At 38.6% G+C, this 13,720-nt stretch overlaps 1 protein-coding gene across 5 annotated transcripts in view; it reads right to left on the bottom strand.

The window, feature by feature from the left end:
* Positions 1–13,720, bottom strand: part of ntrk2a (neurotrophic tyrosine kinase, receptor, type 2a) — a 94,975-nt gene that overhangs the window by 69,191 nt on the left and 12,064 nt on the right. For 2 of the 5 annotated variants that reach the window (XM_044110766.1, XM_044110768.1), the window contains exons 6-14: positions 10,084–10,217; positions 9,128–9,260; positions 8,959–9,030; positions 8,610–8,837; positions 7,693–7,716; positions 3,378–3,386; positions 3,085–3,099; positions 2,177–2,214; positions 1,857–1,956 (exon numbers count right to left, since the gene is read on the bottom strand). In XM_044110766.1, the coding sequence (XP_043966701.1) occupies positions 1,857–1,956; positions 2,177–2,214; positions 3,085–3,099; positions 3,378–3,386; positions 7,693–7,716; positions 8,610–8,837; positions 8,959–9,030; positions 9,128–9,260; positions 10,084–10,217 (753 nt within the window). The remainder of the gene's footprint in view (positions 1–1,856; positions 1,957–2,176; positions 2,215–3,084; positions 3,100–3,377; positions 3,387–7,692; positions 7,717–8,609; positions 8,838–8,958; positions 9,031–9,127; positions 9,261–10,083; positions 10,218–13,720) is intronic. The other 3 variants (XM_044110767.1, XM_044110769.1, XM_044110770.1) reach the window with 3 other exon arrangements.

The following is a 13,720-nucleotide window of genomic DNA, read 5'->3' as shown; positions in this document are numbered from 1 at the left end:
CAACAATGGCTAGAGCAGCAGACTTGCAATACCATGACAACGGTTTTGTAAGTTTAACCTGCATGCATGTTATTCACCAACAGACCTGAGACCCAGAAGAAAGACTAAACGATAGCAGTTTCTACCCATCGAAGGAGGATTCATGGATACATATTGACCATTTTATTAAAAAAAGTCAAGAGTCAAAACTGAAATTAGGCTGCTACTTACATTACACAGCAGACTGTGTAATGTAAATTGAAAATAATAAACCAGTCCGAACAATGTAACTTTTATATGAATTTTTTTTTAAATAACAGGCAATTATGCAATTTAATTTATACACTGGCAAAATTTCCAGGGATGTTTCTGAGTCATCCCTGTCAGAGTCCTGACATGAATCTAAAAGTTGATCTATAGAGGTCAGGATGGTTTCAAGGTCTTTCAACCTCAACGACTTGGAGTTCTTTTTTGTTTGTTTTTTTAAAGTTTCCAGTGGAAACATGCAAATAGCTGGTTGGAAATGTTAAAAACTTGGGTTTAATTGCTGTAATGGTCAGACAGGTTTTTCCAATGATTATTGCACAAGGTATAAATAATTTTTGGGATGGTAATTTATAATAAAATAGAAATAAAACTATAAATGCTTTTGTCTTCAGATCTGATATTAATTTCACATTGTTTGATGACATGTTTATCTCCATCAATTTCAGGTAAATAATTTTAAATCTAAATCTCCAAGGGTGGAATCTAAACTTACATGCCACCCTTCCAACCATCCTCTCACTGGTTTTAGCATCTGTCATCCCTGTTGAAACAGAAACAACTGTTGATGGTTAAAATACCTTTTTAGTTATTGCAAGACACGTAGTGAATTCTCTCCAATTAGAAAAATAACATATCTACCTTTATGTTAGTTAAATGTGAATAATCTATTCTCTAACCTACAACTTTACATTTGCAAGTTTTTACAGTTAACTGAATAAGACTGAATGCCTTTTAACTCAATATAAGACAAAAAATGATCTGGATAATGTTCTGCTGTCATCTGTACCAAAAGAACACAATGTCCTAGCATTAGAAAATAGGACCTTCCACCATTATAATGGTAAGGGTGGCCAAAATATTCACTTTCACTTATAGTAAATGTTTAAAAAAAAGACTTATTGGGCAACAGCTGATTTCAGACTATCTTTTTTTTTTTTTTAGGTGAAACTAACACAGGACCTGATATTTCTACTATCATCTGAAAACAATTAGCTTTTTACGGTATTGAATAACTTCCAGTTTAAGATGGCTGTGTTTGTTTGTTTGTTTGTTTGTTTGTTTGTTATTTCAGACTTTGCACTGTGAGGACGAGATAAATAACAAACCCAGCTGAAACTGTTTTGGAGCTCCTCCATCTTGTGACTCATATTCAGATTGGTTAGGCTCCACTGTTAACTTTCCCACTGTCAGCAATTATTGCAGCAGACAGGAGCAGGAGACTGTGAGGATAAGTCCCATGAAGATGGAATAAAGTGAGGGATTTCTCACCAACATACGTATGAAACAACTGATCTCACTTTCCTTTTCAATCCCAACAAGTAATATAATGTGGGCTTTTTAGTCATTGGAAAAATCAAGAATCAAAATTATATTCTGACCAAAGTATCTTATATTTTAGTAAGGCATCAGGAAATTATGTCAACAGTTCTTAAAATGGCATAATATATCTATTTTTTTAATGATTAGCAGTGAGAAGTTGCTTCTGATCCTGGAGTATGATATATGCAGGGTAGAGGGGGCATAATTATCCATGAAACCACCTTCATTTTACCAACCACTTTCAGCAATAACCTCACAAGTATGTTAAAAATATAAATTGGGAGACATACCTTTGATGCCAAACTTGGAATTTCCTCCAAACTTTAGGATAACCAGCATCAGCAAGAAACCAGTGAAGGCTACAGCAGCAATTCCCACAACTACGTATACCTGCAAAAAGGCAAAGCAGCTTTATGTCTCCACATATCTGCTGCAGAGAAGCCAGCAAACACAGTGACAGCTGCACAAAATCAAATAAAACACACAGCACAACAAAAGACAGAAGGCGATGGTTGTTCTTATTTCGCTGACAGTAAAAACAGAATATTCTGATCTGGGTTCATCCAGTCAGATCTAACTTTAAGAAGGAGATACAAAGAAAGACACTTACAGCAACTCTGTCCTCAGGTGGCTCTAGAGGAGGATTTTCTGTGGATGAAAGGACAAAAAGGAAAACAGAGAGTAAGTTGTCACAAACTGTCACTTCACTGTTTGCATTTTGTTTTTATCATTGGTAAAGAATATAATTCAGAGTGACTAATCCAAATTCAGTGATTCTTGAGAAGAGGGACAAAACAGGTCCTATGGATAAAGCCTAAAATTTGAATAAAATATACACAAAATGTAATTTTTTTTAAAATAAACTAAACTAACTTGGGCCATGTGAGCACAACAATGTATGTTTTTCTGGTGTTTGCTGAATATTTTTTTATTTCAAACTTTGTAGTAGGTGGATGGTGTCTGTAAAATCCCTTGTCCTGGAGCAGAACTCAATACATTATAATAGTTTAAAACAATTAAAGATAACATATTATGGCAATTAAGTATAAGTATTCAAATAAATAATTATAAAAGTATCAAGAAATTTAATTAAAAATATTTTTTATATATTTTCCAACTCAATTAAAATTTGTCCGCATTATTGGGGGGCATCAGAACTTCTGAGGAAGGATGTTGCTGAGGTGATGATCTTGTTGACACAAGACAACCAAATCAGCAGCAGGGTTCAGCCTTCTGCAGCTTGATCTCCAAGGCCAACATGAAGGATTTAGAGCCAATATTTTCCTGCCTCGATAATACTAAGGTACTGAAGCACTGCCGCATTGACACCATGACAAGAGTGACTGAAGTCTTCTTCCACACACACAGTGGGAGTGTTTTAGATTACGGACCAATTATTATGTGTAAGTGAGAATGATGGGAAAGCCTGACAGTTTAGCAAAGGTTAGCTGAAAGCTTGGCAGTCAGTTTATAACTGTGATATAATCCAGGGTGATCAAATAAAGGGTATAGCTGTACCTGGGGTTACATCTGCTGGCAGGAGGAGGCATCAAAGAAAAAGACAGACAGAGACAAATAAGATCCAAAAGAAAAATACATTTTAGTTAAAAATACTTTTAACATACAGCACTTAACAGGTAACCTTGTGAACCATGCTTGCTTTTAGAGTTGTTATAGGAAAGCACAACCATTTCAACACTGCACACAAACCAATAAACAACACACACCAAACATGCACAGCATCTTAAAGGAAATATAGACAACATCAAGGAGACAGTGAGGAAAAGAAGTTGTGTAGGTGTGTAACGCACCGTTAGGACCTTTAAAGAAACATAAGAAAACAAGAGAAAAACAGATTTCTAAAACAAAATTTCAGTCAACTAATGGGGACAATGTGAAAAAGAATCTAAACACAAAGACAAAATGAACAGACAGGTTATCTTTTACATTTGAGAGAAGGAAGGAATGAGGTACAACCAAAGAGTATGGGGTATTACGCCTGTGTATGTCCTGGTTGTAGTCACCCCTAAATGACAAGATGACAACAAGTAATAGGCCCCACCTGTACTATACATCTGCCTTTCTTCACCACCATTAGTTATATGCATAACATTATGTTTCCCTTTCAGTTGATGCTCTCAGTACAACCAGAGTATGGGACATATATAAATGCCCTGCAGAGCAGCCATCAAACCTGGGTCAGGCACAGCAAGCTAGTCCAGCACTTTAGATCCAGCAGAAAGAAGGGAGTAAGCCACAGAAGCAGCTGCAACATCCAAACCACAAAACTGTAGAAATGTGGGCGGTGAAGACCAGCTCAATGCAGCACAAATATCACTTATGAACACCTCATAGGAGATAGCTATGCCCCTGGTGGAGTGAGCCCTCACACTTGAGGCATTAGGAGACCTTTGCTGCTATAAGCCAGAGATTTGGCCTCCAGCTACCAGTGGGAGAGTCTCTGTCAGGATAGAGTCTTCTCCCTTGCTGGGTTAGCAACACAAACAATTGATCGCACAACCTCATATTCTATGAGTGATCAATGTAAAGGAGCAGTGTATGTACAGGGCAAAGAATGTGTGCCCTCCTTTGTTTCACCGATGCTAAAGGAGGTGGACAAAAACTAGAATGATCTATAGTCATGGATTATGTAGTCCAAAGTTATAACCTTAGTAAGTTCTTCTGCATTAGGTTGCAATGTGACCTTGCAGCCATCTGGAGGAAAATCATCACAGGTGGGATTTACAGACAAAGCATGAAGGTCCTAAACCACATATGTCAGAGTCAAGGCCCGCGGGCCGGATGTGGCCCGCGGGCCTTGAAGATTTTCTCTAAGATTTTCTAGAAGATTTTCTACGGCCCCTGGGATGATCTTGATTTATTATTAGAACCGGCCCGCAGCAAGCCGGCACCCCGTCTGAAAAAATGCGAGATGCACCGTTCGATCCTCACAACGCCACCCGTTCGATCCTCTGTGCACCGTTCGATCCTCTGGCACCCCGTTCGATCCTCTGGCCACCCCGGTCCAGGAAATTTATGAAAGGCTTGGGGTCCGCTGCTAGACCAAAAAAAAATCTCAATGAACATTCGATCAGTCCGGCCCTCTGTCCTAAACCCACTTTGCAGTTATCAGAGCAAGGAGCAAAGCAACATTATATAAAAGAAACTTCATATTTGCTGACTCCAAAGTTTCAAATGGAAGATCCCAAAGGGCTTTGAGTACTATTGTGAGATCCCAGGAAGCTGGGGGTACTCACAGGTATGAGTCGATGCCAGCACCTGGTGTGACTTCATCAAAACCAACATGGTAGGCAGAAACTGAATTAGGTAAACCTTAATTGTGCATTAACTGCACAAAGAAACATTTCTACAGTTCTTGCAGAAATGTTAAGACTTCTACCACTGAGCACTGAAATGGAACAATGTACTTATCCTCCCACCACTTATTAAAATGACTGCAGGTCAATGTGGTGCCAAAATCAAGGACAGATCCTCTTTGTGCACAGTTTCAGCTACAGGCAGTATCATTTATACTCAAAAGTGCATAAAGGAGTACAAAGGACTATCGGTGTGCTAGAGCAACTACGCCAGCTGAACATTTCAATCCAAACCCAGAGAACAGTGTGTGTTTTAGCCTGGTGGACTCCATATTTGTGCCACCAAAGAAGAGTGGAGCCTATAATCGGTCACCTGAGGAGTACTTGTGGAGAGCAGCTCTACACAGATTCCATTAAGAATAGTCCTGATAGACCTTCCTTGGGAAGCAACAACCTTTCTTTTATTAAACCTTGGCCCAACAGGCTTGGTTTCCACCAAGGACACAGAGTTGGCATGAAAGTAGCAGTTGTCGTCAGCTTTTTGTGAAAGTGACACCATGCACACAACTGAAGGGGGCTGATCTACTGCTGAAATGGATGCATCTTCAGAAAACCAAGTGGTACCACTGCCATCATAGTTTCCATCAACCCCATCAGTTTTAAGATCATCTGGAAGCTCAGTTTGTATCCAAACTGAAATTGAGCTTGACAGCCATGTAACGCAAACATTGAAAGACACACTCGGATTGTCAGGGAGTATAAGGGAAATGAGAAGCCCCATTTCTGGGGCTACTCTAGAAATGGGATCTGCTGATTTGGGATCAGTGAGCTTTTCCAGAAGTTTACCAAAAACCCCAGAGCCTCAATAAGACCTGAGAAAGTTGAACTGTTGCCTGCTTTCCATAGCTGGCTATTGCAGCCCATATAAGTTAAAATGCAGACGGTGGTTTCCCTCAGTTTTCCCTGAGGGGTGCCAGCGCTGCCTTCACACATTTGGAAAAGGTGAAAGGCACTACAGACAATCTGAAAGGGTATAAAAGGTACTCATATGCTTTGCTCTCAAAGGCAATCTCAGAATATCTTGTTGGTCATGGTGTATCACTAGGAATCTGTCAGGAAAACCAGCTCCCCAAGATGACAGCACTTAAAAAGGTTTGTTAGCATTTTGAACTTGTTTGTTTGGAGGTATTGTTTCAGAATTCTCAAATCTAACTTTGGAACAAGACCACCCACTTTCTTCATGGCAACAAAATAATGACTGTTCATCTCTGATTTAAGAGCCGTAAGAACTATTTCACTAGCTCTTTTTGCAAACAGCATATTTTTTTCCTACCTCACAACCTCCATTGCTGTGGCTGTGACTGTAGAGTTTCCTACGGTGATAAAACAGGGCAGCATCTGGCAAAACTGTAATTGCAACTTCCACTCAAGGTTGGAGTGTGCATGAGCCCCAATTGTGAAGATGTGCAGCTGGACGACCAGCCTGCTACATGGTTGACAGGTAGGTTCTACATCCTCTCAATGGCTGGAAGAGATGCAGCCTCAGTTGACTGTAGACGGTAGCATTTTTTTCATAGAAAAATCAGTCTTTATTGAAATGATTGAAACATTTCTACAAATATTGGGAACAGTTATTGCTATCAGCAAACTTATTAATGCACCCACATTGGGGGTATTTAGTGCAAACATGTGGGGGGATGCCTACACAATGGTTATGAGATGGGGTCAAGTATGCTGCCCCTGGAGGTTCTTTAGGTGGAATATTCACCAGCACAGCTTTTTCAGTGCCTTCCAAGTCTGGATATTGTCGAAAGCCTGCTACAGTGACTTGGGAGGACAGTGGTTTGTTCCACGAAGATGTCAGTTCTGAAACAAAGTCTGGGAACAAGGGTAGACACCTTTTGATTGTGGCAGCTTTTTGGGGAGATAAAACTTGCCCAATCACTATGGTTTGAGGATGGCCACTCCACATCCAGTTTTACATCTGCACACCAGTAAAGAGGGAAGAAAGACATGCCATCCTCGTCTGCCGGGGTGGTGCCTGACCCAGCCTGAACTCATCCTCAGACAAATCCTTCGATGTCTCTGTCGATGACCAACACGTCCTTTTCTCCCTAAGGAGGGTTCAGTCAAAGCTGAAACTGAGCAACTTCATTGTCATTAAGCCATCGACATTCTCCATTTGGTCTGCCCAGTGGAGATTCTGACTAAAAGGTCATCCTAATTGAAATTTGATAGAACCAGGTTTCCTGATGCTGAGAGCAGTGGGTCTTGCTGAGACAACAACCTTTCTCTCCAGGGTCAAGTGATGAAGCTGGCATTCGAATGCACATGCTTCAAGCTCCATCAATGCTCTTAGAGTATGAACAATCCCTAGGCAAATGGGAAAGGCTTCATGCTGATCCTTGTTATTAAGAAAGAAACTGCACTCCTAAGGACAGGGACAAATCGAAAGCTTTAGTTGTGTTAGTTTTGTGCTCATTATTAACTACAAACCCAGACCGGAATGCTTGAAATCAGCGCTTCACTCGCAGCAATATTTAACTCCTCACAAAAACACAGAACTCACCAACAGCAGCAGCCAGGTAGCCTGAATCCAAGAAGTGTGCTCAAAAAGGTGAAGAGCATAAGAACTGAATAATGGTGGTGATCACAGACAGATATATAGAGCAGGTGGGACCTGTTACTTGTCGTCTTTTACTTAGGAGGCGTGATTAGAGGTGACTTCAGCCAGGATACACAAGGAGATGATATCCCACACTCATGTGTTGTACTGAGTGAACAGACTGAAAGGGAACATTTTACTCACCATAGTAGGAAGGTTCAGTTTCTCCTAATTGGGAGATAAAAAAAAAAAAACACATTAAGTAAACACACAAGCTTTATGTTTTTCTGGTTAAATTACAAATTTTTTCTGTTAGCCAGTCAAAATTAACAGAAGAAGAGACAGGAGCACCTGCATTTTCATATGAGTTAAAATAAGTATCATTCTTATAGTTATTTGACTTTTGATTATATTTCCCCTTTACAATTAAAATTATGGACAAAAATTTAAAATGGCCTTTTTGTGTCAAAACATCCTGTGCGTCTTTGGGGGTGGGCCTACACCTAAATTTTATTGGTTAGTTTACTTTTATTGATTTGGTGGTTTGACACTCTAAGCTAAATGTGACTGTGGATTGAAGCTAGATAAAAAGTAAGCAGACTTTTGTTTGCCAAAACCAGTAAGAATGAAGCACACATTGTTGTTTCACCTCTTCCTCTGGATATCTCAGACAATCCAACTGAGCCTGGGAATCTCTATCCTCCTCGTTTGGTGGAGTACTAGAACAGGCTTTGCTTTCCTATTTTTATTAATTAAGGTGTTTGTAAAAATCAGTAGGCTATGAAAGCATCTAAGTGTGTGTGTCGCTGTGTTCATGTGGCATTTTTGTGTTGGTCAGTTCATCAATATACATTACATATCAATGGGTCGGGGTTCAGAGTCAGGACCCATCTTCGGCCACGTTCTGAAACATTGTGTTTCAATGTGCCAACCGCATCGCGCGAATGTGCCCTGTATTTGTTTGGGTTAGAGTTGTGCTGGCTTTTTACACCACACATGACTCATGTTGAGGATGTGGTTGTGTTCATGTGGGTCAGGTACAGTAATCATTTTGTGTGCACCCTTCGATAAACTGCAGGCACCCCTGACCAGAGAGAATAAGTTCCAGTATTGCTCCTCACCATCGCCTGGTTCGCGCATAAAGTGAGCTGTGATCTCCTTTTCGTCTGAGCCATATTTATTTTTAACCTCTAGGCGATAGACCCCGTTGTTGATGTGTGTGGGATTGTCCAGCTGGAGGCAGCCGTGGTATTCTCTCTCTGTGATGTCGTGGATCATTGTCATAATGTACTCCCCCTCTGTCACTTCCACATTGTCCCGGTACCACTTGATTTGTGGTTCTGGGTTTGCTGAAATCAGAATAAAATTTGTTCAAATGACTACTTTAAGATTATGGAATTCACAAGAAAAATATATTCAAAGTATATTTAAAACAGTAGCAAATGGGTTTTATTTGATTGTCTTCCATACCTGCTACACTGAAGGGTATGCACCAGTGATGGTCTGCAATGGCATCGCTCAGTTTTGTGATTTGGGGTGCAACTATGAGTATAGTCAAGAAAAGATAGATTTTAGCTCTGTTTTAAAGTCCACTTATGTTAGACTTGAATTAAAACAGCATGGCAGAAGATAAACGTACAAAGTATATCCAGCAGCAAAGAGGACTCTCTTTCTCCAACAATATTTTCAGCCGTGCAGCTGATCTTCTTGTTGTGGTCCATTGATGACAAGTTTGAGAGCCGCAGCACCGAAATCTGGCCAGACGTCTCGATCTGCAAGATAAAAAAAATATAACTGATCAATAATATTCTGTGATTAGTTTGTTTCAATTGCATCTGCTCATCTATACAGTTTTTTTTTCAGTAAAGTTTTAAAAGGTGTCCAAAATACAAAAGGGTTCTAGGGTTTATCAGTAAATTTGAATAAATGTTTAGCAAGTATACATCAGTAAATACAGTAGAGAGCTTCCAACAATGTTTCATATTAATTACAAATAGATGGATGGTAAAATTGGATGCCTGGTGGCACAGTTGGTGGTTCTTTTATCTTGGGTGAAGATCAATACTGGGCCTCGGTAGAGTGAAGAAACACTTCACACTATAACAGACCATCACATTCAGACAGGGCAGAAATTTTTGCAGCCAGAGACACAATGTAATGATTTAGATCAAACAGTGATGTGTATTAAAATGGCCTGCTCATAGTTCAGACCTAAATCCAAACAAGATTTTTTATCATTGCTTGAAAATTGTGGTTCCCATACAATATGATGGGAACAAATTTCACTTTTAGATGAATAATACAATCAACGGATTACCCCAAAGGACTTGCAACAGTAATTGCAGGGAAAGTTTGTTATATAAACTATTGACGAGTTTTAGAATGTTTTATTATTAATATTTAAAACCACATATCCTTTTTTTCCCCAATTTTACAATTTTGTACTCAGTGTTGATCTTTCACATAAATTAAAATAAAAATAACTTGGAAAAGAAGCAACTGAAAGCTAAAAAAGTTTAAACTTGCGTTTATCTTTAACAATTCTTAGTCTAAAGTAACCTCACATACTGCTGCACATTGTGTGCGAGAGCTTACCACGTAGTTTGTGACAAGTGCCATGTCCCAGATCAACTCAGGTGAGGGCATGCCCGATGTTGTACAGAAGAGCTCAACATTATCCTTTTCCATTTTGGTCACTTTGGATGGGCTCAGGGTTGCCATTGGAACCTCTACACACAAAGAAAGAGCAGGAAATAAAGAGTTAGTGATGGAGATGGAGAGAGGAGAGGAAGGAGGTGCAAAAAGGAGCAAACTTAGGATTCCTGGCCAACTCTTGTTTATCCTGTTAAAACACAGGGCACGAAACAAGCTCAACAAGGAATGTGGAGGAGCAGCCAAACATACACCCAGTAGAGAGTAAAACGAAAGATACACAGGAAAAAGAGTTCAAATTCAATCTTCCTGTCCTCCACTCTGTTTCTCCTGCTTTCATTGTTGCACACTCACCCCAATCACACAATAAGACAAAGAGACAGAGTTCAAACACAGTGATGGTTACACTGATTACCAGTGCATGTCTATAGCAGGCCAGGCACTAAATTGATTGGACACAGTCTGAAGCCTCTGTCAAAGCAAAGATACTGGTGACACTGTGTGTGTCTGAAACTTTGACCAGGAGGTGACCTGGGTATGACCAATCAGCTTCAATAAGGACTTCGCCACCATTGTCTCCCACATATAAACTCTATTGGAAAGGAGAAGAGGAGCTCAGAGAGGAGAGGGGAGAAATAGGCATTGACAGCTGCTGCAGATAAAGCTGGAAAGATTTCTTATCAGATCTAACTGTCCAACCTCTTCTGTCCGTCAGCAGACCGCTTATCTGCAGGGAAACCCACTCAATCACCATGAGATGCTGTAAAAACCGGTCATTTTGCTGGTGGCAGGCCAGCAAGCGTATCAGATTCAAATATCTTAACAGCCTCTCAATGAATCAGCTTTCTACAGCCACTGCATCCGTCTGCAAGTTAGATTAAACGCAATACAGCAACATGGACACATCGCTAACCTCTCACCACTCTCCCGATTCAGTCTAAAAAAAATCTACAACTCACTTTAAAGGTGCAATTTATAAAAGATAAAATTGCTGAAGGGTCACTTTATCAAAAAGTGATTCAAAGATTATTTGGATGATTCAGTTTGGACTTAAAAGGGAAATTAAAGCAAATTGCAACATCTGGAATTTCTGTGGAGAATTATCAAGTTAGAGCACACAAATACTAAAACTGTAAATTAATTCACTTGAGATCTATTATAAGTTATAATGTGTTTAAACCCTATTAATATGGATGGTGAATGTAAAAACCAAGTAAATTCTTTGTCAGTGTTTTAACAGATCAATGACCTGCTATTGATCTGGTCATTGATCTGTTTACAAAAATTACACGTTGCACACTGTACCACATTGTCAAAATTTGAGGAAAATTATATGCCACTAAACACCTAATTACAGAGGGGTCTCAGTTACTGAAAAACAACTGATTCTAGGAGTCGTGGATTGTGTTGAAGTTTAAAACTTTACCTAAACTCTACTGTTTGGCCATGACACCAGTTCAACACTATGAAGCTTACCGGAAATTGCCAGAGCTGTAAAAATTGAAGTCAATAGGATAGTAATTTAACCCTCCTGTTTTGTTGTGGGTCAAATTGACTCGTTTTAAAGTTTAAGATTTTTTTTAAATAGTTGGAAGCATTTTTTTGTATGAAACTTTTTCTATTTGTTTTAATTGGTACACTCTACATATAAATTGAAAATATATTCATTTTACACATTTGCAAACTCCCCCTGCGTCTACTTTTTACATAGATACTGTTTGGGTCAATTTGAGTCGGCAGTCAAGTTGAAGGGTAAAAAAGATTTTTAAAAATGTCCAATTCTATATGTTTCCTTGCAGCTATGAACCATATTTCACCACACACACACAAACCCAACACACCACACACATTCATGCACACGTGCACACACACAAGCCCACTTTCTCACTATTCTCTTTACTTCACAAAGAAACTGTGAGAAAGCAGGTGTCCATACAACTTTTGACAGGACCCTACTCAGTTCTTTTCTGTTCTCGTGGACAAACTCCACCCACTCTGAGTGACACTCAGCAGAAGTGGAGGGAAACATAAATACATGACTCATTTATCTTGATTTTAATCAGTGGATCAATTTGACCCTAAACAGTATGTGTGTCTCAATTCAATTATAAAGATCCCCCAATGAAAAAAAAAAGGTGTAATATAAAATTTTTTTACCAAAGATCAATTTCAAGGAAATTATTTTTTTGAGTGTCTAGGTTTTTTTCAGCGTAAATGACTAGGTTGTCATTACTGAATCTTAATTTGTGAGAAATAAAAAAAACATCATTGCACAAATATTGATTAAATTGATTAGTATTATAGTTAATAACCAAATACAAAAATGTTTTGGAGGAATTCGTTGGTATCTGACACTATTGCATGATTAAACACTGCCCAGGTCAAATTGACCCACAAACATTATTGCTGTACCTCAGAAACAAACATAACAGGAGGGTTAAGATTTGCATGGTGCTGTGCAAATTTATCTGCCAAACTGTGGCTAAAGTTAACCCCGTGGATCTGAAGGCATCAACTGAATTCATAGTTGTACTTTTTTAGCTGATAGATTTTTCACAAAGATGGATTCCTACTTTACAACTACTGTATGTAATAAATCAGTATTATTTTATGAACAGAATATAACACCAGATAATACTTTTGTATGTGACATAATTTGTATTTTATTTGCCTACATGTTACTTTTTCATAAGGAGTATGAATAGCTTTGCCAGGATGTACCAGGAGCATAATAAATTCTGATTTGATTTTGCCTTCTTTCTTCAACTTAATGCCAGCTGCTTTTATTCATTTAAACAAAGTTTTTTTCAGGGGAACAAATTAAGGTAAAAGGCTTTTAGTTGTACAAACTATAAAAGTATGTTCATAACTTAATTTTTTCCTCTCTTGCTTTTTCTTTTACAAGATGTTTTTTTTTTAAGTCTGCTGTAGAGAGGAGGCTTCTTATCTGTAAACAATGACTTGCATTTGAAAAAGATGAAAAATGACCACTTACATATATGCAGTCTAACAGTTTAACACTTTTTGCATGCTCTGTGATATATCACTGATATAAGGACACTACTGGTGAAAAACATCCACTGGGCTCTGATTTGGAACCTCTGCCAAAAAAATAATTCACCTTTTTTTCCTTGCAATGCCAATGTTGCTATTGTGGTCGGTCACAATAAGCACATCAGAGAAAAACAGTGGGGTTTCTAAGAGTAGACATAGAGAGCAGACAAACAGAAACAGGTTTCTCAAAGTAATTCAGAGCTAACTCTGTAAGTTTGTTGTTTGATTTGTTTGTTTAAACAGTGAAACAGCTGCTGCTCTCCAAGAGGGATAATAGAAAAATAAAAAGTATAAAGGACAGGTATTTGCTGAAGTGGGATACAGATTTCTTTTTGACAGAATGTCACTTGTAAAACTGATCAAGTATTTCAGGAAACTTGATCCGCTTCTTTTTTGTATATCTTTTTGTTTCGTATATTATTAGGACATTGAAATTTCTTCTGTCTGTCTTGTCATTCATTCATGCTATTACAAGAAAACATATTTGCAAAAGACATAGTAAGTCATGTGTAAACACTAAAACAAT

Source organism: Gambusia affinis, linkage group LG03 (assembly GCF_019740435.1).
Source record: "Gambusia affinis linkage group LG03, SWU_Gaff_1.0, whole genome shotgun sequence".
Classification (NCBI taxonomy): domain Eukaryota; kingdom Metazoa; phylum Chordata; class Actinopteri; order Cyprinodontiformes; family Poeciliidae; genus Gambusia; species Gambusia affinis.
The sequence above is the reverse complement of the archived record's forward strand: the minus strand, read 5'-3'. Positions and strand labels throughout refer to the sequence as shown.